The sequence below is a fragment of the Coturnix japonica genome, chromosome 21 (assembly GCF_054131305.1).
Source record: "Coturnix japonica strain WE chromosome 21, WE-NBRP24, whole genome shotgun sequence".
Taxonomy (NCBI): Eukaryota; Metazoa; Chordata; class Aves; order Galliformes; family Phasianidae; genus Coturnix; species Coturnix japonica.
In genome coordinates this window covers 10,576,105-10,599,677 of record NC_140683.1, presented here as the reverse complement: position 1 = coordinate 10,599,677, position 23,573 = coordinate 10,576,105, and the positions used below count along the sequence as shown (strand labels likewise).

The following is a 23,573-nucleotide window of genomic DNA, read 5'->3' as shown; positions in this document are numbered from 1 at the left end:
CAGCTGTCAACCTGGAACCTCACCCTGGTTAACTGGAATCAAAGGACCCAAAGGGTCGCACACCCACACTCAAGCATCAGCATAAACAGTGGCTCTGCAGATGAGGAAATGACACCACCTGATTCAAAAATGACTGAGATGAGAATATAAAGAGGCAGTAAAAAAGAAAGGACAGAGTGAGAGGAACTAGTGTGGTAGAGGTAGGAGGTAAGTGCAAGTTTCTGGTTTCTCACCCAAATGAAACTGTCTAAAAACAGATCATGAAACATCTGTGCCAGAAAGTACGGGTTTAGTTAACCCACTGTTAGGCCAAACACAGCCACCCACTGAAACTGGGAGCTGGCAGATCCAGACAAGACCCAGAGTGCCAAGAATTAGTATGCAGCACTTGGGACAGAAGACCATAGGCAGACCAGTCCCTGTTCCCCACGGTTCAAGGGAGGGCTGCCCTGACCAACAGACCTGCCAGGATGGCAAAGCAGAGAGCTGAGAAGGGCTCGAAAGTGATGTACTTCGTGAAGGTTCCTCAGGGAAAATTGCCTCCATGTGCAATACAGAAACACCAAGAAGGAGAAAGCCAGCATCCAACACCTTGCACATCATTGTCTGTGTGGTGCTGGCTCCTCTGGCACTCTGCAGGTTGGAGGGATTTCAGAAGATCATAAAAATGAGAATCGCAACAAAGTCTAGACAGGATGTGATTAAGGCCTGAATAAGGATTGCCCCAGAGGTAAGGTCAGAGAAAGGACAGATGCTGGAACGCCTCCAGAGAGATAGGTTGTGTCCTTCAGGAGATGGGAGAGGGTTTGCTCAGTGACAAGGATGCATTACAAGGGGTAAAGATTCTGGTTTAAACAGTAAGAATGACACAGCATCTCAATTTCTAGTCCCTGCACCTGGGCTGTCCTCTCTTCAGCCACTGGGGCAAAGCAGAATGAGATGCAGAAAGCAGTCCTGCAAAGTGTAGGACTTCCATTTGAGAGGCTGCAAGGGAAAAGCAGTGAGCAAGGAAGAAAGGACTCATCAGAAACAAGACAGCAGAGAAGGGAGGAGTGGGAGTAAGCTCAAGTCCAGTGAAAAGAGAAGTAAGAGCCCTTCTGCACCAGGGAAATTCCACTGTGGCCAGGCCACCTGGGGTCCTGCTGGCCTCAGTTCATCCACAGCCTGTCAGGACTAAAGCAGACATCCTTGCTCCACAGGAGAAAGCAGGCCTCTGGCTCTCCAGAGAAGCACACACCAATTCCCCAAAGCTCTGCAAAGCCTGCAGTGAAGCTGTGACACACTGCAGACAGGAGGCAGCTATTCCCCAGGAATGTGGCTGATGTCCTGGTGTTGCTGTTGGCTCCTGGCAATACCAGGCTCAGCACCACACCTGGGTTCACACTAAGAGAAAGGCTCCTGCCTCCCAAAGCAGTCTGCCACATGCTTGTTCCCATTCAGTGCTTCTGTTTATTTCACTGTGCTTAGTCACAGCCTCTCTCCTTGTCCCTCTGCCAGGCATGCAGAACTATAACAGCCTCAAGGCACCATCATTCTCAGAGGCTGTCTAGTGCTGACCACTGTACAGCATACTGTCCTTCCCTGGCAGCAGCTCCAACTGGGAAATCCTCTTCCCAGCTGCACACTCACCCTCAGGGCATCATTAGCAAACAGAGAGCCCTTTCCCTGAGGCATCCTCCTAACCCCCTCCACAGCTCAGTCTCCAAAAGAGTTAATGAGGCCATTTGGCAACAGAGCAGCACACCTCCTCCAAACATGATCATCCTGAGACTCTGCTTCATCTGCCTTCAAACATCCTTGTACATACAAACATGCTTCACCCAGACTAAAAATGGCATCAGTTACTCAGACATAGTTTACATCTGGCCGCTTTTACAAACCTCTGCAGCTGACCTGAAAGTAAGGAACACAAACCCATAGAGGAGGAGAATCCTGGACACAAGCAGGCCACCACATTTCCAACTATCACAGCACCACTGTGCTACACAGCCATGTGTTTTATTTATGTTTTCATTCATGCATGCACCCTGAAGACCCTGATGAGCAGCAGGACGGGCAGGGGAGGAGTTTTATCGACAAATTTCCTGATGAGTGACGCAATTTCTCATGTACTCAAGCAGAAAAAAAGAAATAAGACAAAATAAGGGATTAATTACATGCTGAAAGCCAGAGAGAGAGCAAGGAAAGTCCTTTAGCACAGTCCTGAACAGCTTTCTACAAGCCAGCAACACGATACGTCTCTGGGATTCTGCTGTCAGCCACCCAGAAAGCATTACACAGAAACTAAATTACCCAAATGAAAGTTCCTCCGTGGCTCTGTGAGGATGACACGTTGTTCAGTCCAACTAAATTCAAAACCTGTGTTCTGTACAGCTGTGAGATTCACTGACACTGCCCCAACAGGCACTGTCACCATTCAGCAAGAGACTTGCTAAGGTCCCCTAATCAACCCCCTGCACTGCAGAAAAGAAGCTGAAATAACACAGTAGAGAGGATTTTGGACAGGACTCTCAGGAGCTAAAGCCCATAATGCATTCTATGGCTAGATCTCTATACCAGCACAAAATATTCCTAACTTCCCTCATTCAGACGAATTGTCGTGTGCATTTTCTCCTTCATAAGCATGAAGAAAAAAGTTGATTTCCAACAAAAAAAACCAAATAAAAATAAAATAAAGCACTGACACTTAGTTTATCCCAACATAAACTGACTGCAAATTCTTTCCAACTATCATACTAACAAAAGTTCAGCATAGTAGCGCATCCCCCTTCTCAGTCTACCATATGAGTCTGCAGAAAAGCAAATTCAGAAAGCTCAGGCAACACAGAAATAGCCTTACCTGGATAGTCCTGCTTCTGCTCTCGTGAAGAAGCAGCTCCTCTGACAGAAGCAGAGTCCGGGCTGGGTTACAAAGATCTAAGGGCTACATTTGAAATGGAAAGAAAGAAAAAAAAAGAAACAGTCAAACCTTCCACTGGAAGTGTGGTTTGCCAGAAAAACTTTCCGCCCACCAAACCTACTTTGTCTTCACTTTAGGCTGTAACTCATCCAGGGAGAAATCACCCTACGCTGCACTCAGAAATACAGAAGTCTGCAGTCCAGCTACGCAGCAGAAAAGAAAACCTTCCATTTAACACCTACCTCAGGCTCATCTATAAAAAGACAATAACCAGCTGTTTGCTTCTAGGTATGTCAACTGCTCTGCACCATGCAGGCTATGGGTGCTGTGCAGCAGGAAGCACAACCACAACTGCAGCCCGTTCTCACATCCCTCGGACAGAAAATTTGCTGTATGGTTCTGTGGATTATTTTCACAGCAAGTTTAGGCAAATTTAAGGCTTCTGTCCTTCCTCATGTCACATTCTGCTCTCCAGTCAGCAACTAATGTGCAGCTCCCTGGCCTTGGCCAGAGTTACAGACAACAGACATCACAGGTTTGAGCCTACATGAAACAGCCTGAGCTGCTAACAGGAGGGCTGACAGCTTCCCACAGCTTCAGAGATGCTGTATCCATCAGTAACACACTCAGATTTACAGAGTCAGATCAGACCTGCTGGGGTTCTGGTCCTATGAAGGAAGAAAATGGAAGACACCAAAATAGGGTGTAATTTTAAGAAAATCGTTTGTGTAAGTGGGAAGTGAGAATATCCTCTGTCAAGACGCTCCTCTCTGCATCCTTGTCAATAAATCTAGTGCAGGCCACCAAGCAGATTACAAAATCTTTGTCCACACACTGATTAACAGCATGAAGAACCCACACTGATCTGCAGTTATAAAAAGCTGATTGCCAAAGCCTGGAAACTGGGATATCTTCTCCTGATTCAAGCAAGCACCCAAGAGCCAGACTGGAAAGCTGGAAGGGGAAAATCCAACAAAGCACAGCTTGGACAGAACACAACTCCCTTAAAGAAAGCACCTGGAATTGAGTCCAGCCAGACCCAGGGAAGAAAACTCAGGCTGAGCTCCCACTCTGGGAAAGGCAACCAGCTGGAATGGCAGCACGGACCCAAGAGATGGCAGCAAGCTCTGTGATGTGCATCAGATCCATACTACATCACCTGCAACCACTTACCTGCACGAAGACGGGGAACACCAGCACTTTGGGAGCCAGTGTCACATATGTGCCATAGCTGGAATGCGGGATGTGTGGCCTCACTATAGTGCAGTTCTGGTAGTTCCCATAGTTCTTCATCGTCTGCACAGTCTTCATCAGCCTGGATTTTCTCCCAGACCCCGTGTGTGATTTCCCTTTGCATCCATTTCCTGGACCAAGAGAGGAAGCAGCAATACAGAGAGAATTAGGAGCACTCCCGCAGAGCTTCTGCACACTGCCACCTCAGCTCCTGCCCTCACAGGCTGGAGGAGGGCACAAAGAGCCCAAGAGGAATAGCTGGAGCCTGGAGCTGCAGCAACATTTATCACTCTGATCTCAAGGTCTCTTGGGGATTCATGAAATAACGGCACTGACTTCATCTCTCCTAATGCAAAATGAGATGCCCCTTGATGCTTCTGCACAATTAAGAGCTACTTTCTTGCTGGGCCCAGGACATCAGCAAGACAGACAGACAAAGCCCCAAGGACACAGCCGGCCCCACTGCAGGCCAGCACGCCTTCCTGTGTTTGGGTGTGCACAGTGTTCTGCACAATTTATGAGTACAGTGCAGTACTTCAGAGAAAGAGATGTGGTGTGATCACATGCACCTCTCTTTTTTCGGCACTGAGCGTACAAAATAAGAAACACAGAACCCTAAGCACCTTAATAGCTTTTCCTCAAATCAAACAAGCATCAAGGAGGATCTCCCCTCCAACAGGAAACTGCTGCCCACACCACCAAACCATGGCCAATTCCTTCCCAGGTGGGGAAAACCATCCATGACTAATTCACGGTGGAAGTGAAACACTGGAAATTTAAACCCTGGGACATTTTTACCCACAGAGCTCCTGCCTGTACTCAACTGAGGGCACAGGAGTTTGTGAAGTGCAGGAATGTAATATCATGGGGAGCAGCTGGTGCTTTTAATCACAGCTTTCAGAAGGCATTTAGATTGGAGAAAAGAACAAAAGAGATAAACAACACTCATGAGCATGGGATCTACCCATGTCCTTCCAAATTGCCTCCAGGGAGTGACGGTTACTCAGCCATGGAGGGGGATTTACAAAGGATGACCTCACTAGGCATGAGGCTGGCATATCATCCTCCACAGTTCTCAGCATCACATTTCAGTGCTGGAGGAAGTCTGAGCAGCCTGACTGGCTTTTCACTCTGTCCCACTCCACTGCAAAGAGCTGTTATCTCCATTCAAAGGAGGGATTATACAGAAGTGGTGTGACACAGCCTCAGCTGGGCAAACACAGCTTCCACTTCTCCCAGCAAGCCAATGGCAGCCACCTCGTGCCCGCCAGACTGCACTGCTCAAAGCCAGCTGGCACTGGGTGGTATGTCACACTGGTCCCAGACAGTTCTCTGATCAAAAGCATTATGGATTATCCTTGATTCCTGCTAGTATTGGTTGCTGTTAGAGCTTCTAAGCCCTCTGCTCACTACCTCTGAATACATCCAGAAAGCGTCCACCAGTGTTTTGTCACTTAGCACGCTCAAGTCACCTGTGCTGTCTTAAAGCTCACAGGAAAAAACTCCAGTGGAAACTGGATGTCTCCCTGACCAAACATCCACACTCCAATGAAATACTGCAGTATCTTCTCCCTCCTGTCCAGGACCCTCACCCACAGCAATGTCTCAGGGCCATGCTAGAGGGATACCCCAGCTCAGCTGCCATAAGCATCCCTCCTCCAGCCTCATGTCCTTCTGTTCCTACCATAGCAGCTTTCAGTGAGGTGCTTTCTGCCTTTGCACCACAACAAATACCCATAACTTCCTGAGCAGAATGGGCCAAAACACTTCTGAACACAGAGCAGAGCAGATAGGGTCTGATCCAAAGCAAACACATGAACCTACCCAACATTACATGTTCCATTAAGTATTAGGAAGCAGCATGTTTACTTTCAGATAAATGCCAGCAGAGTCAGACCATACTCTGCTGGCAACTTGGCCCCGCTGTTTGCTCTCATTGCCTGCATTTGGGATGGGGGGGTGGAGGTTCTCGTGACCTAGAGTGTTGTTTCTACCTCTAAGAGCAATAATTCTGGTATGTTCTCTTTCCCCTTTCTCGTGGTTGTGCTGCCAGATAAAAATCAAAGCATGAGAGACAGTCCAACACAGGACAGATACAATCTGTCTGGACCATGCAGAGTTTGCTTTTCCTTTTATTCCTCTATCACCTTCTTTCATGTGAGGTGTTCATCACCTGCATAAGCCCCATCATCTCTCAGTAAGACCTCATGTTAACCTCTGCTTTTATGTTTGATCCAGAAAGGGGGAAGGTGACACTGCCAAGGGCCACTGTCCTCAGAACATGAGGGACTTGGTTGTAGGGCTAGGAGCAAAGATTGCTGGCACTGAATGGACTGGGTCTGGCTCTGCCAGGTGCTCAGAGTAATGTTTTCACCACATCAGCAACTTACCCTCAGTAGCATCATTCTCCTGGTACACAGGCCTCAGCAGCTGCAAGACACAACCCAGAAAGGAACAACCACCTGAGGGAGGCTCAAGGCAGACTTCACAAAAACAAACAGTAAATTTCAGCATGCCAAACTCAGCAAATCTAGAGGTGAAAATCATCTCTGCCCTATCACTATCCGAATGTGAGAGAAATAGTTTGTGCTGCAACCTGCATGGTGGAAACACTTTCCATTCTCCCACCCTCTGCATGAGCCCTGGGAGGAGGCAGCAGCTCATTCACCATGGCTTTGCAGCCATGTTGCAAATGGTTCAGAAATAAAGGCCATCCCGGGACACAGCTCCAGCTCAGAAACCCAACATGTGCTCTGGCAAACATTTGGAGATGATGCCTGAGAAGTCTGAAGCCTGCGTCAAGTCAGAAAGCAGCAAGCACAGCCATCACCTCATGCAGTGACATGAGTGTGGGGATGGAGGCAGCCCTACCTGACTCCCTGGGTTCACAGGCGCAAGGATGATATAGTTCTGGTCAGCAGCAGAGGGCACATGGGACAGAGGAGGCATGGTGTTCTGGCCCCTCTTGCCAATCTCCGTGTACCTCTCCCAGCCATTCAGCATTAGCCCATCACTGCCATCATACAGGATGTGGCAGCTTCGACGCTGCTCAGGCCGCAGGGGTGCAGTGCTGTTTTTCTCCCTCTTGTTGGGAGGGGACTGCAGGTCGTAGGCAGACTTGCAGGACGAGCGGCGAATCATGCCCTCAGGTCCAGACTTGACCTGTGGGACAAGCCTCCAGACCAGGAGGATGATCTCTGTGGGACAGTTCCTGGAAGAGATGGGGCAATTCAGAGCCAGAGCGGTGGACACTGAGCCATTCAGACAGCCACCAGCCCTTCCTTCCCAGTCCCTGCATCCTTTCTTCTTCCCCCTCCAAAGACTTCTTTGCCAGCTTCCCTCATTCCCCAAACCCTTCCCTTTCTGCAGTCACCCAAAGTTCCTATTGTCCTGCCCCGGGCTCCATCAGGTTGCTCCCCCCATACCCTTGCACTGATGCTTTGGGTGAATGCTCACCGGATTTCATGTGCCAGCTCCACACACTTCCAGTGCTCCACGGGCCGCTCGTTCAGCTGCAGCACTGTGTCAAGCTGCTGCAGACCAGCCTTTTCTGCAGGGCCACCTATGGAGAGAAGGGATGGGTGAGTGTCAGTCATCTGCTGGACACAGAGCTGAGAATACCAGGGCTGACGGGACACCCATATAGCAGAGCTTCACAGCTTATACCACTTCCTCACCCAAAACTCAACTGTTTCCCCTAACAGAGCTAAGGTTCTTTTTCACTTTAAGGATAATATATTTTTGAGTCTTGAATACAACACTAAAATAATAACGCAGCAGCCTCTGTCCACTTAAGATGCAAAAGAGAGTTCATCCAGAGGGATAAAATCAAGCTGATCTCTTACCAGAGTCCACTGCCTGCACACGGACTGGGGAGTCACAGCAGATCGTGAAGCCAAACCCATCACTTCCTCGAGGGATCGTAATCTGAAAAGAGACAGCAGGGTCACCCTTTACAATAGGAAAGCACCCACTGCATGCGGTCAGTGAGCATCCCTTGTTTCACCCACATGCTACCCCACATCCTTTAGAAATGCAGGTACACAGCATTTCCAAAAGCAGCTGCAGAGCCCAGAGGAATTGTCCCAACGAACACTGTCACTCCGTGAGCCCCACTGACAACAGGTCTCTCCTGTTCTGCAGCCAAGAGAATGAAAAGTGCACTGAAAAACTATGTGACATCAAGCCCAAGATCAGCAGAGATGAATGACGCAGGGTGAGCACTTACTTAGCACATGTAAGTCCTTGTTCATGACTCCTGCAAGCATACGGAAAAGTCTATCAAGACACTAGAAAGGAAAACCTGGCAACTTGGCTCTGATGCTTACTTCTAGCACAGCTTCTCCATGCAAGTCACTTCAACATTTCCTCCCCAGTGGGGCAATACAGAAATAGCAGCACTCCTCTGCTCCAGGGGGAGCTGTGAGAACCAGCACACTCAGCCTGCCAGGCACCAGCTGGGGTGGGCTCTGTGCATCACCCCGTTAGATGGGGGATGTTTCTCTTGATGAGCTTGAATAGGATGGATGCTGTGTTGATCTAGGATCATTTCTCCTCCTGATTCTAGAAACAATTAGATTATGAATAATTCTCTTTTTTAGATGTTGGCTTCCAGCAGCAGCTCAGCACGACGGTTCCTGCAAATCCCTGATTATCCTCAAGACATTTGTCAGAATTCCTGTTTTACTGACAGAGAAAACAAAAAAATCTGACATGTGTGACCTGAGCTATTTTGAGACTAAATAGAGAGGAGAATCCAGCTGAAGCAGCCAAGAACTTCCACACTCCTTTACAGCAGGAGGGCAAACCCAAAGAGCTTTCCTGGATATATTTTTGTCTCTGGAGGTTATTGTATTCTCACACAGGGAACAAGACTCTGTGTTTCCCACTGCCAATGCTTTGCTTTCCTCAGCTCCCACCACTGTGGGATTAGCAGTGAGCTCACCATCCATTTTTGCCACTCAGCACAGAACTAACAAATATGAGCATCTGATGGAAGCTGGAAGATGAGTGATGATGGTACAAGGCTCCAGCCCACAGCGGGCACAGGCTCACTGTGCTCATAACTTTGTTGGAAGGTGCAGCAGAAATTGCCGAAATAGAGAATTGAGGAGATGTAGGACAAGTCACCATCGCCTCTGCTTTGCACAGCAGAGGAGCACGCCTGCATGAGACAGTCACTACAGCCCTAACAAGCAGCAGGCATTTTTAATTAAGCTAATTCTCCCTGCAACCCTCACTGCAGCCATACAAGATAAACACAGCAGCACAGAAAAATGCTGACCAAGAGCTGAGAGTCCCAACACAGACCACAGGGGAAAAACTATTCCAAAGCGCAGGACACCAAAACCAGCACCAGCAAAACTCCCACCAGAGCTGCACACAGACAGCACCTGAATTAGAGCTGCACACAGAGAGCACCTGAGAGCCCGTGGTGGCTCACGCACAACACAGCCTTGCTCAACTTTGGTTGTGGCCAGCATCAAGTAACACTTCATTCCCATACACATTTCTGTTCAAACAACTTCAAAAGAGATCGCAGCCACCTGGCAGAGCGCTGACCCTGCAGCTATGTGCAGTAAACAGAAATATCCTTCAGCTGAGCACTTTCACAGCCAGCTGCTGAGCTGCACCCTAAGTTACGCAGCAAGAAGCCTCCTTCCTCCATCCTCACTGCAGCATCGTGCAGCAAGAGGTCAGAAACCCACGTGAAGGCACTTTCCTTCTATTCCTAACATCACCATTGACAAACAGATCAGCAGAGCACTCACAGCCCGACAAGAGGGAGAAAGTCCATGGACAAGCAGCCACACAGAGACCCACGGGATGGGGGGCACAGACCTGCCGGTATCTCCGCTCCGAGCACACCTTGCAGAGTCCATTGAAGCGGTTCATGGCTGCAGCCCCAAACCTCGCCGTCAGCCCATGAAAACGCAGCGTCCCGAAGCAGCCGTGCTCCCGATCTCCTCGTCTTGCACCAGCGAGGAACAAACCCCAGTCAAACTGGCATGACCGCCCATGGGAACCCAGCTCCAGAGAAGAATGGCAGGAAGCCACCTTTCACCTTCCCGGCCCCTGTCTGCACTGTATGCCGCTTTACGATAAGCCAGAGGGCTTCCTGAAAAGCCCAAGTGACAAGGAAGAGAGAGAGTTTTATATTAAAATTCCTGTCAACTCTTTAGTATTCCCTGCTCCCTGCTCTGTTGATGTGGCTTTTGTTCCCGTGGCATTCTCCAGCCGCACGGAGCGCTTTGTTATTGCCACGTTCTCACAAACACTCGGAGGATGTCTGAGCGGCGTTTCACAGGCACTGACTGCACGAGCCCGACTTCATTGAAGGGATGGTTTGCACTGCTTACACTTGGAGAGGACAACAGAGAGTGGCTTTTTTTTCATTATAATTAAAAAAAAAAGTAGTTTCTGTAAGCACAGAGCCAAAGGAAGAGCACGTCCCCATGCTTTGTGCTCACAGGGTGGGATCAGAGGTCAGCTGAACTGTACCCATGGTATCATCTCAGAATTAAAGACAAACTCCCAGCGCAAGGAGCAGCACTGGGCAGCTCTGCACTCTGCAGCAAGGCTTCTTGGAGAAAGCTCCTGACATGGAGATGGAAAGGAGAAGCTCGAAGAAAGCCAAACACGGGGCACCCCTTGCAGGGCAAGGGAAGAGGAAGAGGAGCTTCAGTGCTCCCCATGAGCCGGCACCTTGCAAGGCCGGTGGAGCTGCTCCTGGCACGTCGGCACTGCCAGGTCTGCATGGGGAGATCCACCTCCCCCCAGGCACCATGGTTCCAGTCAGCAGCACTGCTGGAGAGGAAGGGAGGAGAGGGGCGCTGGCTTTGTTTGTCTTGCTCAGTCCTACGCTTTAAAACAAATAACTGAAAACGCAGCTGAGGGAAGCAGCAAAGCGGAATCCAGCACAGATAAATCACAGGGAAAGCCGAGCCCTATTTCCGATGCAGGCCATGTGTTTGCATTCTCATTTCCCATCTTTGCCTCTCCTATAAATCACTGAGGCTCCACCAAGAGCCTTTCCCTTCCCAGAGCAAATGGCCCCAGCAGGAGGAGGGGAGCAGACGCACCCGTGCACGGCGACGTGAAGCCGGCCAGGGACAGATGCTGCACTGCAGGCAGGCAGCCAACTCCAGCCCATTGCTCCTTGTTCCCACCACTCCCACTCAATGGCAGGTACTTGGTCTCTGTCCTGGACAAACAGGAGATCCCTATTCAGCAACAGGTATCGAGCGTGGGATTACTACACCCATTGCCTCCTTGGGTTGGGAACATTAATTGACTGTAAAGCCATGGAGTCAATAGGAAAACTGACACAGCTCCCATCTCAGCATCATCCTCACTAACACTCTGTCCCTCCTGCTCATCTAAACCCCTGCACACAGGCTGTGCTGCTTCCAGCCCCCAGCTCATACACTGCTGGCAGGACAGATCCCAGTTGTACCCACCTTCAGCTGCCTCATGTTTGCGATGTCCTGGCCCTCACACGCTGCACTCTGACCTCCCAGTACTGGTTCTTAAGGAAAAAGAAAGAAGGCACATCAATCCAACAGCACACAGCTCCTGACAGCAGCTCTCCCCCACCACCACATCCACACACCATAAATAACATCATTATGTGTTAGGGAACATCATCTCTGGGCTGGGGCTGCCCCACATGATGACAGCTGTGAGGAGGGCTGCACATCTGGGGGGACATTACTCCCTCACCCTGCTGTCCCCCAACACATCCTCCCAGGACGCCCACTGACCATAGCATCTAATGTGAAGACACAGACTCCTTAGGGCTGGTGGCTGCACCACACCACAGCAGGAATAGACATGAGTTTAGCACCCCTCCCACACCATGCCAACCTTCGCAGGCTGTTCTGGAGGGTGACGCACCTCTGATCTTCTTCAGCCGCCGTGCAGCCACCTTCAAGTGCTTGGTCCTGCCCAGATCCTCCCCAAGGAGGTAATACCAGCCACTGATCTCCTGCATGGGGGGAAAGAAGCTCTCAGTGTAGGGGCAGGTACTCCATCCCATTTAACTCTGTCTGATGTGTCAGCACCTGCTCTGGGCTGTCCAGGGATAAAATCTCCATAACTGCCAATGGCTAAGATGGAAGCTTTCAATGTGTCAGTGGATCAGCAGACGTCATTCACAGCGGCAGCTTTGCAGCCTCCTTTAGAAAGGCAAAGCCAGCGATGTGAGAGCTGTATTACCCAGCAGCAGCCAGGCCGGGGCAGCAGCAGGGACAGACCTGCAGCAGCTGGGACACAGCGTGGCACAGAGGCACCTTGCAGCACCGCTGCTACCGGGAACATTCTCAGATGTGAACACCCCTATATTTTCTATATTTCTCCCTATATATACAACTTCAAAGTCCTTTTACCCCTTGATGCAAATAGCCAGCTGCTCCTTGCTCCTGCCCTGAAGGTGCACTGCATCCACCTGCTCAACCCACTCCCACACACAGCACTCCAGATGGAGGTACCTTGTCCAGGGTCAGGAGGGACTTCACACCAAAGCTCATGCACCCAATCAGTTTGCTCTGCCTGCAAGAGAGTCAGAGACCATCAGTGAGCAATACCTGGAACCTCCCCCAAGGACCATTGCCACCATTGCCACCAAGCAGCAGCATAGTAGACAGAGGATGTCAAGGGCCGTGTCTCCTCTCCAGCAGTCTGCATGTAGAGCAGCCTGAATTCCCCATGCGCAGCAGACTTGTTGTCAGGTCCTGCTCTCAAGGAGCTCACATGGCGTGGCCAGAGCAGAGGGCAGATGTACTGCAGTGACAGCTCTGTCCTAAAAAGATCAAAATGCAATGTAGAAGCCCCATACCTGCAATCTCTCTCTTGATTCCAGACAGTGACCAGGAGACGTTTCTGCTCATCCTCCTCTTGTACTAGGCTGCAAGAAGCAGAAGGGGAGCCCATGAGCATTCTGCCCAGCAGAGCCCAGCACAGGGACCCACACCTCCTTGATACCAGGTATTCTCCACTCCCTGCACAGGCCCTGCAGCATCACCCCAGCTGGTGTTCCTCCATCAAGGCACTGCTGCACTGATGTACTCATTCCTGACAAACTGCAGCACAGGGATGTGAATTCCCCTAGTGCTCCAGGTGCTGACAACACTGCCCCAATGCTTTAAGGAGGTATCATGCAAAAGGACAACATCCAAAATCAATAGACAAATACAAGGAATAAGGAATTGTGCAAGCTATGAAGCAAACATTCTGACCCAGATTAAATATTACATGAAGATGGAGGCCTGACAGACATGTTTGCTAGCAGTGAGGAGCTGTACTGAAATATTCCATGCCATAGAGCTCCTTTCCCATGCAGAGACATGCTGGATCAACCGGAAATCCTTTTACCTTTCTCCTCCATACCGGTGCCAACACTACTGCAAGCGCAAGGAAATTGAGTGTGATTTCTCAACTCCTGCCCAGCAAGAGTGTCCAACTATGCGGGAACACCACTGCCACATCGTGTGCTGACAGCTTTATGAGCTCTGCCCAAAAGTTCAAGACATTTCAGCTATAAAAAACAGCAGAATAATGCCTGTCACTCTTCATCTCAGCAGCAGAGCAGTTCATGCGTGATGCATGTTTATTACGGATCATAATGTAAAAGCAAACACATCATCTCAGCTTCCAGAGGGTGCCCCAGGACAACAACAACTGTTTCCCCACTGCTCTGTGGGAGCTGGGGGATGAGCCGTAGCCATCCCTGCTCCATTGTACTCACAAGACAAAGTGCTCGTGGAAGACTGGGTTTTTGCTGTCTGGCACAGTCTTTGTTTTCTGTCTGCACTTCCAGTCGGCATCTGGCACAATTGACATCTGCATGGGGAAGCAAGCAGCTCATCAGCCATCTCAAAGTAACACTCAGCACCAGTACAGGAGAGCAGCACAGCCACTGTTACAGGTGGCTGAGCCTCAAAGGTCTGGCTGAGCCCATGCTCACAGGTAGCTTAGATCACTTTACATTATGTATGTCAAACAGCCACGTTACAAAACTCCTTAGAGGGTGGTGGAAGGAAAAAAGCACAATATCAGGGACTGGTGCATGAAAATGGTGCTGGTCAGTCTCTGACTTGCAGCCTGTTCGCTGAGGAGATGCTCGTTGCACTGCACACACCACAGGACAGCCAGGGCACTGCTCCTTTGGTTGCCCAGTGGGCTGCTCTCACCCCTGAATGCCTCTCATAGCCCATCTCAGCAGTTCTCCTTTGCTCTTCTGGCTCTGTGCAGGCATCATATCAACAAAGCCATCATCCCAGCCATGAGACCAGCAACCTCCCCACATGCTGCTCAGCCAGGGTAGGGTAGAGGAGCCCAAGAAGGAAACAGAAGGGATCATGCTTAGAAGAGTCAACACCAAAGCCCCAACAGAGCAGGAAGAACCCACCTTCACATAGGAGTTGCACGGCCGGTGCTCTGTCCCCATCAGACCTTTTGCTTCCATGACTAGAAAGGAAACAAAGCAGTCAGGCCCCAGAGCGTCAGCAAAGCAACTCTGCACCTCCCTCCCTGCAGGACCCCGCACACCTCCCTAGAAGCTCAGCCTTAAACAGGGGAGGGGTTCTGCCATATTTTGTCTTTACAACAACCCTGTTACAAATTCTGGAATTTGTGGGTGAGGTTGGCAGCAGATGCAATGCAGCGCTCAGATGGCAAACAGCATTTCATCTGCTTGACTTGCCTCTGCACTGTGCTCTCAGCCCTGGAGCCAAATGTATCATCAAGTAAAATATCCACGGCCACATCCTGATAGCAGCCCCGCTAACAGGGTCCCAGCTTCGTCCCAGTGCTAACAACAGGGGACACTGTGCTTCCTAAGTGGGAGCTGGAGGCAATATCTGTTTTGCAGAGCCCAGATAATGCAGGACGGGCTGCCAGAGTGAGACCGAGTTCACTCCTAACATGTAGAGAAAGGCAGCAGTGCCTCTGCCTTTGTCAGAGCAGGATGCATGGCCATAACAAGGGAGGTCACCCTGACAGAAACTGTGGTGCACGAGATAGGGCCTCTACAGCACTAAACCAAAGCACTGCTCTACTGATGGAGCTGCTCCCAACAGCCACCACAATGCTGTCCCCTGGATCTGGAGGAGGGAATGGCAGTGCTGTACATATGGAATGTGCCCATGGCTCTGGGGCCACCTCTCCACACACCGTAGGGCAATCAATGCTCACCATGCAGCATCAGGGAGCGGTCCCGCATCTCGATAGACAGCTTCAGCTGACCTGGGAGAAAAGAGAGGAGAGAGAATGAGGAGGTAGGACCCTCATGCTGTCACCAGTGTTCACAGCACCAGACCAGAGCTCTGCGGGGTTCAGACCAGGGTGATGTGGCTCAACCTGAGCATCCTGCTGGGAACCGCTCCCAGGATGAGCCCCACAGGCAGATCCAGACTCACACTTGTGTGCCTAGGACAGCATCAGCTGAAACCCTGGGGGACCCACACTGGCCTCTGAATCCAGACAGCTTCCTGCAGAGACAAGATGGGCGCATTCTTTCCAAAATACACACAGAGGAGCATCCCAAAGACACAGGTACAGCACCCACAGCTGAACACCACATCACCCACTGCCCACCGTGCACACAGATGATGGCAGAGCCAAGAATAAAACCCAGTTCTTACATGTCTATAAACCCAACCTGAAGCTTCTGCTGCCTTTCAAAACTCCCATGTCAGAACCCCAGGCTCCCACTGCTTATCTGGAGCTGCAATTTGTGATTGTTGGCACTGCCCAGACCTGTCTGCAGGCAGCTGATTCCCAGCATTGAACTCCAAGCAGTCACAGAGTATGGGGTTGAGGCTTTGCCATGCCAGCAAAGTGATTCTCCCATTCCCATGCATGAGCAACTCCACATTAACCCTGAAATCCAGCTCCAGTGCTCGGACTGGCACAAAATCTCACACAATGAGGTGTGGAATGTGAGATTCCCAATGAACAACACCCCAGGGAGCTGCTGCCAGCCTGGATGTGATGTGCAGAGTTTAGGGGGTCTCACATTCACATAATTGTTCCGAATCAACTCAAAACCAAAAGTCAAACAGATGGAAAATATCACTGGCAAAACATCTTCTTCAGTCCAAAGCAAAACAGCCCATTTACACTCTTTTCCTGGCATTCAAAGAAACAACAAACTAACTGGTAAACATCACTCATGCACATATAAACATCATTTCAATTACAAAACAGCATTTCATTCGGTCATAGACGCACCCAAGATCTTGCTTTTGCAGGGGTGGGGATATCTCAAGGGTTTAACCTGAAACAATTCACTGAACTCACACCTCACCTTCTACTCAACAAAAACCACCATTGACAGAACACTGTCAGATCTCTCTCCAACTCATGTGCTTGAGTGCTCAGCCATGTGCACTTGTGTACATACACATGTGAATCTAAGGCAAGAAAGACAATTCAGGCCTTCCTCCAGGTGGGTAAATGGATGCATCTTTTTAATCTCACACCAATTTATGACACTGAGAATCTCGAGCCACCAAAGCCTTCAGAGCCAAGACTGAACCCTCTGCAATCTGCAGGTCTCTGGCCCCGTGGGAACCAACTTGCTGCTCCTCTATTAGCATTTAACAGTCACTACAGCACAAAATGCCCATCTAACCAAGCATGACCAGGAGTCAGCCCGGTAATGAATGGATGCTGGGGAGGAGAAAGGAAGCCTTTGTGCCTTGTAGTGCGTGGGGAGGGGGGGCAGCTCGTATGCCCAGCGACATCTCCCCACGGATGGTGGGCCCGTGAAAACAAGTGGGCTGCCAAGACTATAGGATATCCCAAATTGAAAGGGATCCATATAAGGATCACCCAAGCTCATGGCTTACCGAAGGTGGTGAGGCAGAAGGAAGCTCCCAGGGGCTCAGCCCGGCGGGTGCAGAGCGAGACCCTGTGCACATTGCCGGGCTCCATGGCAGGACAGCTCTAATTAGCAGCAATTGCAGCCCTCCCCGTCAGGACAAGGGAAGCTGAATGAATTGCAGCCCGGACGGACGGGCTGCTCAGCAGTGGCGTTTCCAAGGGACACGCTTCAACCGCTGCGTTTGCACAGCGCGGCTCCCATTGGATCCCAGGATTTGAATGGAGGCCGCACCTGTCTGAGCAAACAGGGCCCAGCCCGCAGCGCACCCAGCAGTGCAGCAGTGCACCCAGCAGAGCACCCAGCAGTGCAGCAGTGCAGCCAGCAGTGCAGCCAGAAGTGCACCCAGCAGAACAGCCAGCAGAGCACCCAGCAGTGCATCCAGCAGTGCACCCAGCAGAACAGCCAGCAGAGCACCCAGCAGTGCATCCAGCAGTGCACCCAGCAGTGCAGCAGTGCATCCAGCAGTGCACCCAGCAGAGCACCCAGCAGTGCACCCAGCAGTGCAGCCAGCAGTGCACCCAGCAGAGCACCCAGCAGTGCACCCAGCAGAGCACCCAGCAGTGCACCCAGCAGTGCAGCCAGCAGTGCAGCCAGCAGAGCACCCAGCAGCTCCAGGCGCTGTGCTGCAGCTCACCAGTCACAGAAAGTGAGAAAAAAATACAAAGCAACTGCAAGAATCATCTTTCTATCAACACACACTGACTGCAAAGTGCCCCAGAGACATTTCCAGCAGCACAGAACAGCACACATGTACACGTGTCCCTGTCTTGTGCTCCCTTTCAATGTTTGGCCACTTTTATCAGCTCAGAAGTGACCAAAAAAGACAAGCTGGTCAGGGCCAAGCCCACCTGCTGTTCCCTTTGTCCCATCCCTTACCTTTCCCCTTCACTCGTGCAGGACTGATCTTCCTCCTCCTGCCCAGCATTGCTCCCTGGCTCTGGCAGCAGGCTCGCACTGCCCTGCATTGCACCTCTGGCAGCCCCCACATCCGAGGGCTGTGATTCAGCTGCTTGGTACTACTGTAAAATAAGGGGAGAAAAAGGAGTGGAAATGTCCGAAGAAAGCAGGGCTTCAGCACTTGGAAGTCAAGAATGTGCACGGGGAAAAGGTGGGAGCTGTGATGAATGCTGTGGCTCCGCTCCCTACAGGCTCCCAAAGGCACTTTAGCAGCTCCTTCCCTCCTAACATTCAAACCCCTGGAGTCTGACCTTCACCTGCTTTTCTACCAGAGTTTCCAGCAAACTGCACACTCAGCTGCTTGGCTTGGGGAGTTAATGGCTTTCTTTTAAAGTTTAACACTGTTCTCCGTCACAGATTTCAGTTTGCCAGCACCGGGCTCTGCCTTTGGCTGGGTATTCAAATCCAAACACGTGCTTAGACAGCTTTGAGAGGCTAAAGGGTACCACAGGCACACAGAAAACCTCCAAGGTTACAGCTGGCTTTGAAAATCAAGCAGCTAAATCACATTGGGGAGAACTACCCGCCTCCCCAGGCAACAGATTTTTAGGAACAGAAAGGCTGTTTCTGGGATTAGCAGAGTCTGCCATTAAGGGCAGACACAAAACCTCAGCACTTCTCAGCAATGGGATTGTTTAGGGCCTATGTCTGAAACCCTTCTGCAGGGGCGTCACATGGAGCAAAGCATTAAGTTGAACAGGCTTAAAAAGTTATCACCCGTCACATGAGCTGAGCTGTGTGCGGACTGAAACCATGCTCACACCGAATGGCTGAGCTGACCCCATGCAACTGGGCATCACTTTCTGCTGCCACACCAGTTTGGCCCTGGAAAAATAGGTCTATCTGAGCTGCAACGCAAACAGAAGCGAGATTCATAGCGAAACAAATGCAGGCAAACAGTCTGAAAGGCAAATCAGAGGTTACCCTACAGGTTTCCTTTTCAAAAGTAAAGTGAATTAACGTTCCAAAGTGAATTAACAAAGTTAGCATTAACGTAATAATTGGTGCACACAGCTGAAAATAGCTCCTTAACCTGAACACGTAATTTGTCCAAGTGTCTTTCTTTGGGCAGACAGGGACATGTACTCAATCAGTAGAATTTTTGGATGGCAGTTTTTTGTAGTCAAACCTACTGAATTAGTTTATGGTGAAAGAGGATCCGAGAGAGATCTTAAAGACAGAACAACTGAATTGTTAGACCTTCATCAGAGATAATTTAACCTCACCAGACTTGAGGTCAGGAGACAATTGGGCAAGAGACATCTGCATGCTGTGTGCTGAGCTGGGAACCAGGCTCCTTGCAGTGGCTATTTGTTCTCTAGGGGGATGTATCTTTGGGGGGAAAGGGACTATTCCAGACATTAGAATTAAGTTTCAGGATAAAAACTTAATAATACTTAACAATTTAGAAGATACCATTTGAGGGGGAGGGAAATAAAAGCAATGCTATCTTATTTTCTTCCAAAAATACAAAACAAAGAAATAAAGCACACAGAGCAGCCAGGAACAGTCTCTAAAACAAACCTAAGCCAGTGAAAACACGCTCCTGTGACAACATCCCGCATCACTGAAGTGACTCTGATTCGAGCTGTGTCCTGCTTTCAGCTCTGTGAACATTCACACTCTTCCTGTTTTTCAAGCCAGCACTAATAAAGCCAACAGGACCTGCCCTCGACTCTGGCACTGAGCACCTTGCAGACCTCCCTGACTTGTGCTCACTCATAACTTGCTCTGAGAAGTGGTTTACGGTGGACCCTGGTAGAACTGATGTGGAAGAAGAGGTGTGAATGGGCTCACAAGCCTGCAAGGGCTGAGAATACAGCTTGGCATTACTCCCTGGCCTTTATTTGGGAGCAGAGGAGCTTTGTCTGTCCCTGGCTCTGGACCAACATCATCTCTGCTTCTATTCCAGCCCACCCCCACTGCACAATAACACAAGTTTGCCTTGCTTTGTTCTTAGGTTATGCATATAGGAAATAACCTCGCCTTCTGGCAAAACAGAGATCAACTTCTGATGGCTTTGCTAACAGCGAGCCGCCAGCTGGTCCAGAAGCGGGCATTAGCAGCGTGTGTTACAGTTACAAATGGACCAGCTACAATCGGTCATTATTTCATTAAAAAGTAATGCAACACCTGCTACAGCACTTCACCCCTGAGAGCCGCCGAATGACCCTGCAGAAGAATTGTTAACAGAAGAATACATTGAAGAGTTAGAAACGAGATTTGAGAGCGGTTTGTGTGCGCAACGATAGGCTTTGATTAACACAATTACTGTAAGTGGGAAAGCAATCAGCGCTGTCACGCACACAGTCCTTCCTCCAGCTCTGACCTTTGTGTGTCCGTAATGCTGTGCAGCACCACAACACGTTACTGTGTCCAATACGAGCTGTAAGTCCAGCTATTAATACATCTCACAACTGCTGTGCATCATCCCCAATGCTGCTCCTGCTGCTGGAAAATGCATGTAGGAAAGCCTGCACTGCCAGATCCTGCTCCCAACCTGAAGTTAGCTTAAAAAGTTAAAAGTTAGCTTAAAAACCTGAAGTTGGGAGCAGGATCTGGCAGTGCAGGCTTTCCTACATGCATTTTCCAGCAGCGGGAGCAACCAACCCAGCACAGCACTGGGTCAACCTTCTTCTTTAGCAATAGGGATTAGTGACCAATCTATTGGTTCAGCAAAAGGAATCCATGGGCTGGAAACGTTCAGCTTTAGTGAGGCTGAGCTTATCAAGGCTTTATGAGCAATGGGGGTCTCCTGAGCTGGGGGCAGTGGATGGCAGCGGGTCAGAGCCCTCAATGGTGGGCACTGGGAGCACTGAGCACACAAAGGGCCATCAATCAGCTCATGTTTATGGGAGAAAGATGGATGTGGATGCTGATGTACTGCGTGGTGTGTCCTGTCAAGTCACATTCTATGTGTGGTGAGGAATAACGGAGTGCTGCTTTGTTCCACCACATCACAGTTCGTTTTCTTTCCAGAGGCCGAATGACACACACTGCCCTCCCCCCCCCCCCCAACCCCCCGCCGCCATATTGGCCCCCCGCCGCCATATTGGCCCCCCGCCGCCATATTGTTCCCCCCCCCAACGGCGGCCGCGGGGCAGGGCGGGAAGGAGCGGTGCATTGTGGGCCGTGGCGGCGCGGGAGGCCCAATATGGCGGAGAGACCGGAGGACCTGAACCTGCCCAACGCCGTCATCACCCGCATCATCAAGGAGGCGGTGGGTGCGGGACGGGCTGCGGGGCTGGGCCATACGGAGACCTCGCTGTCCCTCATAGATCCTCGTTGTGGGGTTGTGCTGCTCGTAATGCCTTACCTGAGGGCCGTGCTGAGCTCAGTGCCACAGCAGAACCGATATGTGCTCGGAGCAGCAGCTGACAGGCCTGGGTTTGGTTTCCAGCATCAGTTCACGGGTCTTTATTTGCTTTAAAGCATCAGTTCACAGCTCTTTATTTGCTTCCCAGCAGCGATTAACGGGTCTTTATTTGCTTCCCAGCTGCCCGACGGGGTGAACATCTCCAAAGAAGCCCGCAGTGCGATATCCCGAGCAGCGAGTGTGTTCGTGCTCTATGCGACCTCATGGTAAGAGCTTGTTGTGTGTATAAGCTGCTGTTAGTAACTCAGATCTCTGCTGGTTGGGCTGGGGCTCGTTGCTGGGTGTGCATCCATCGTGTATTTTTGTGGCCCCCCTCTGGACACGTTTAGAACTGTAATAAAGAAGAGTGAATGATGGCAGTTATCCATTAACTCTTCTTGTTTTTGAGCAGTGCGAATAACTTTGCCATGAAGGGGAAGAGGAAGACGCTGAATGCTGGCGATGTGCTCTCTGCCATGGAGGAAATGGAGTTCCAGCGGTTTATTGCTCCTCTGAAGGAATCCCTGGAAGGTATCGGCCTGTGACCCTATGGACGGAGCTGCCATAGCACCAAGTTCTGTTTGCTTACATCAGACAAGCAGCACTTAATTGTCTGTCCTGTAAAAACAAGACTTTGCAAAAAAGCAAGAGTTTGCAAATACTTCTTTGCTTGGCATCTTACACTGCAGCTTGTGTGGATGTTAATAATGTGCACCTTAACAGCTGGGATAACATTTCACCACTGATGAGAACTGAGAAAGTCTTATCTGCTATCAGTCCCCTCTTAGGTCTGTGTAAGGGAAGTCGTAGGTGTTGCCTGCACATGTGAAATCCTGTGTCCTATTCAGCATTTATCTGCTGAAACTTCACCTGATTTCTCACGGGCTGGACAGCACAGCTCTAATAATAGGGGGAGCTGCTGCTGTGAGTTCATTAAGTGGACACTGGGCCCCAGCTGCTGTAGTGCTCACGTGGTGGAAACACCGGCTTGCAGGTTTTCACTCTTCTTTTTCTTTGTAGTTTACAGACGTGAACAGAAGGGAAAGAAAGAAGCGAGAAAAGATAAAGACAAGAAGGCAGACTCAGAGGAACAAGATAAGAGCCGAGAAGATGATAATGATGATGATGATGAAAGGATGGAGGAAGAAGAGCAAAATGATGAGGAAGAGGTGGACAACTGAGCTTGCCAATGGGACATTCAGGGTTGGGTTTTGTTACTAGGGATATAAATGTTGTAAAGAAATCTGGCCATGTCCCGTCTGGTTTCCAGTAGAGCTCTGTACTGTTCTTCTGGAATCTCTCTTTGGCTTTAGCCTGTACACAAAGGACTTGGCTAAAGCATTTCTCATGGGTGCCTCACCTCCCTGCACGCAGGGGACTTGGCAGCTTCCCCAGGTGCTGAACAGACAGTAATGGGTCTGGTATTTTTATGCTGGATTGACTCTGAAACAAAGGGAAAAAAGAGCAATGTCGGATGGCTCAGCACTGAAGTGACCTGGAGAACCTGAAAGAGCTTATGAATAAGCTCACTCAACCAAGCGGAGAGCTGAATCCTGGCTCATTAACCCCTCAGGGTTTAGAGTCTACGTGATGATGTTGAGAGCCTTAGAAGCTGACTGTTCAAGCTCTAAGTGATGTTTTTCCCTTCGTTGTCTTGCATTCTGGCTGTGCCTTCTCTCCCCTGCTCTTTCACAGTGATGCTCTTTCAGCCTCACCAGCTGGATGCAGCACACAGTACGAGGGTCAGTGAGCTGAATTCCTCCCCTCCATGAACCAGAATAATAACAAAAAAAGACTTGAAGGTGCTTCCAAAGTGAATCTATACCAGAAATGCTGTTTTGTGTCTTTCAAGCCCTTGGAGACAAAGAGGGAACTTTGATGAACGACCTTAAGCAAAGCTACCTGCAAAATTATGTCCGAGGAACAGCAAAAGGCTGCAGCAAGTGTGTGTTGTGCTGCAGCTGATGGTCTCAGCTCCTTCCCCTCCTCTGTGGAGCTGCAGCTCCTGCAGACAGGCTGCTGGGTGCTGCTGGGTGCTGCATTACTGGTTTCCTTCTATGTCTGGGGGCTTTATTCCATGTTATTGAGCTTTCTGGTACCTGTTGGGGTGTATCCCGTCCCGGACCAGGATTTAAATAAAAGTTCAGATTCTTTACGGGTCTTGACTGGTTGATTTCCATGGTTAATCCATGAGCTGTTCGTGGTGTGAGTGCGTTGCGGTTCAGGTCACACAGCGCCCACGA

At 50.2% G+C, this 23,573-nt stretch overlaps 2 protein-coding genes across 11 annotated transcripts in view; one reads left to right on the top strand and one right to left on the bottom strand.

The window, feature by feature from the left end:
* RGS3 (regulator of G protein signaling 3) overlaps window positions 1-21,400 on the bottom strand; it is a 49,362-nt gene extending 27,962 nt beyond the window's left edge. The window contains exons 1-15 of one of the 10 annotated variants that reach the window (XM_085521556.1): window positions 21,292-21,400; window positions 17,895-18,037; window positions 15,326-15,376; window positions 14,541-14,599; window positions 13,878-13,972; window positions 12,969-13,037; window positions 12,622-12,682; window positions 11,999-12,119; window positions 11,593-11,660; window positions 7,978-8,059; window positions 7,589-7,694; window positions 7,004-7,343; window positions 6,523-6,562; window positions 4,073-4,263; window positions 2,840-2,923 (exon numbers count right to left, since the gene is read on the bottom strand). In XM_085521556.1, the coding sequence (XP_085377682.1) occupies window positions 2,840-2,923; window positions 4,073-4,263; window positions 6,523-6,562; window positions 7,004-7,343; window positions 7,589-7,694; window positions 7,978-8,059; window positions 11,593-11,660; window positions 11,999-12,119; window positions 12,622-12,682; window positions 12,969-13,037; window positions 13,878-13,972; window positions 14,541-14,599; window positions 15,326-15,376; window positions 17,895-18,006 (1,479 nt within the window). In that variant the 5' untranslated portion in view covers window positions 18,007-18,037; window positions 21,292-21,400. Of the gene's footprint in view, window positions 1-2,839; window positions 2,924-4,072; window positions 4,264-6,522; window positions 6,563-7,003; window positions 7,344-7,588; window positions 7,695-7,977; window positions 8,060-9,973; window positions 10,143-11,592; window positions 11,661-11,998; window positions 12,120-12,621; window positions 12,683-12,968; window positions 13,038-13,877; window positions 13,973-14,540; window positions 14,600-15,325; window positions 15,377-16,983; window positions 17,198-17,894; window positions 18,038-21,291 lie in introns of those variants that run through there. The other 9 variants (XM_085521557.1, XM_015878622.3, XM_015878624.3 and 6 more) reach the window with 9 other exon arrangements.
* Window positions 21,098-23,488, top strand: POLE3 (DNA polymerase epsilon 3, accessory subunit). The gene is made up of 4 exons (XM_015878653.3): window positions 21,098-21,195; window positions 21,472-21,557; window positions 21,743-21,861; window positions 22,351-23,488. The coding sequence occupies exons 1-4, from the start codon at window positions 21,130-21,132 to the stop codon at window positions 22,509-22,511; spliced, it is 432 nt and encodes a 143-aa protein (XP_015734139.1). The 5' UTR covers window positions 21,098-21,129; the 3' UTR covers window positions 22,512-23,488.
* The last annotated feature ends 85 nt before the right edge of the window (window positions 23,489-23,573 follow it).

Bases quoted from the DNA above. Each gene is read 5' to 3' on its own strand.
- POLE3 (XM_015878653.3), top strand. From the start codon at position 21,130: ATGGCGGAGAGACCGGAGGACCTGAACCTGCCCAACGCCGTCATCACC. The intron at 21,558-21,742 runs GTAAGAGCTTGT...GTTTTTGAGCAG, and splicing joins GTGCTCTATGCGACCTCATG to TGCGAATAACTTTGCCATGA. The intron at 21,862-22,350 runs GTATCGGCCTGT...TTTTCTTTGTAG, and splicing joins TCTGAAGGAATCCCTGGAAG to TTTACAGACGTGAACAGAAG.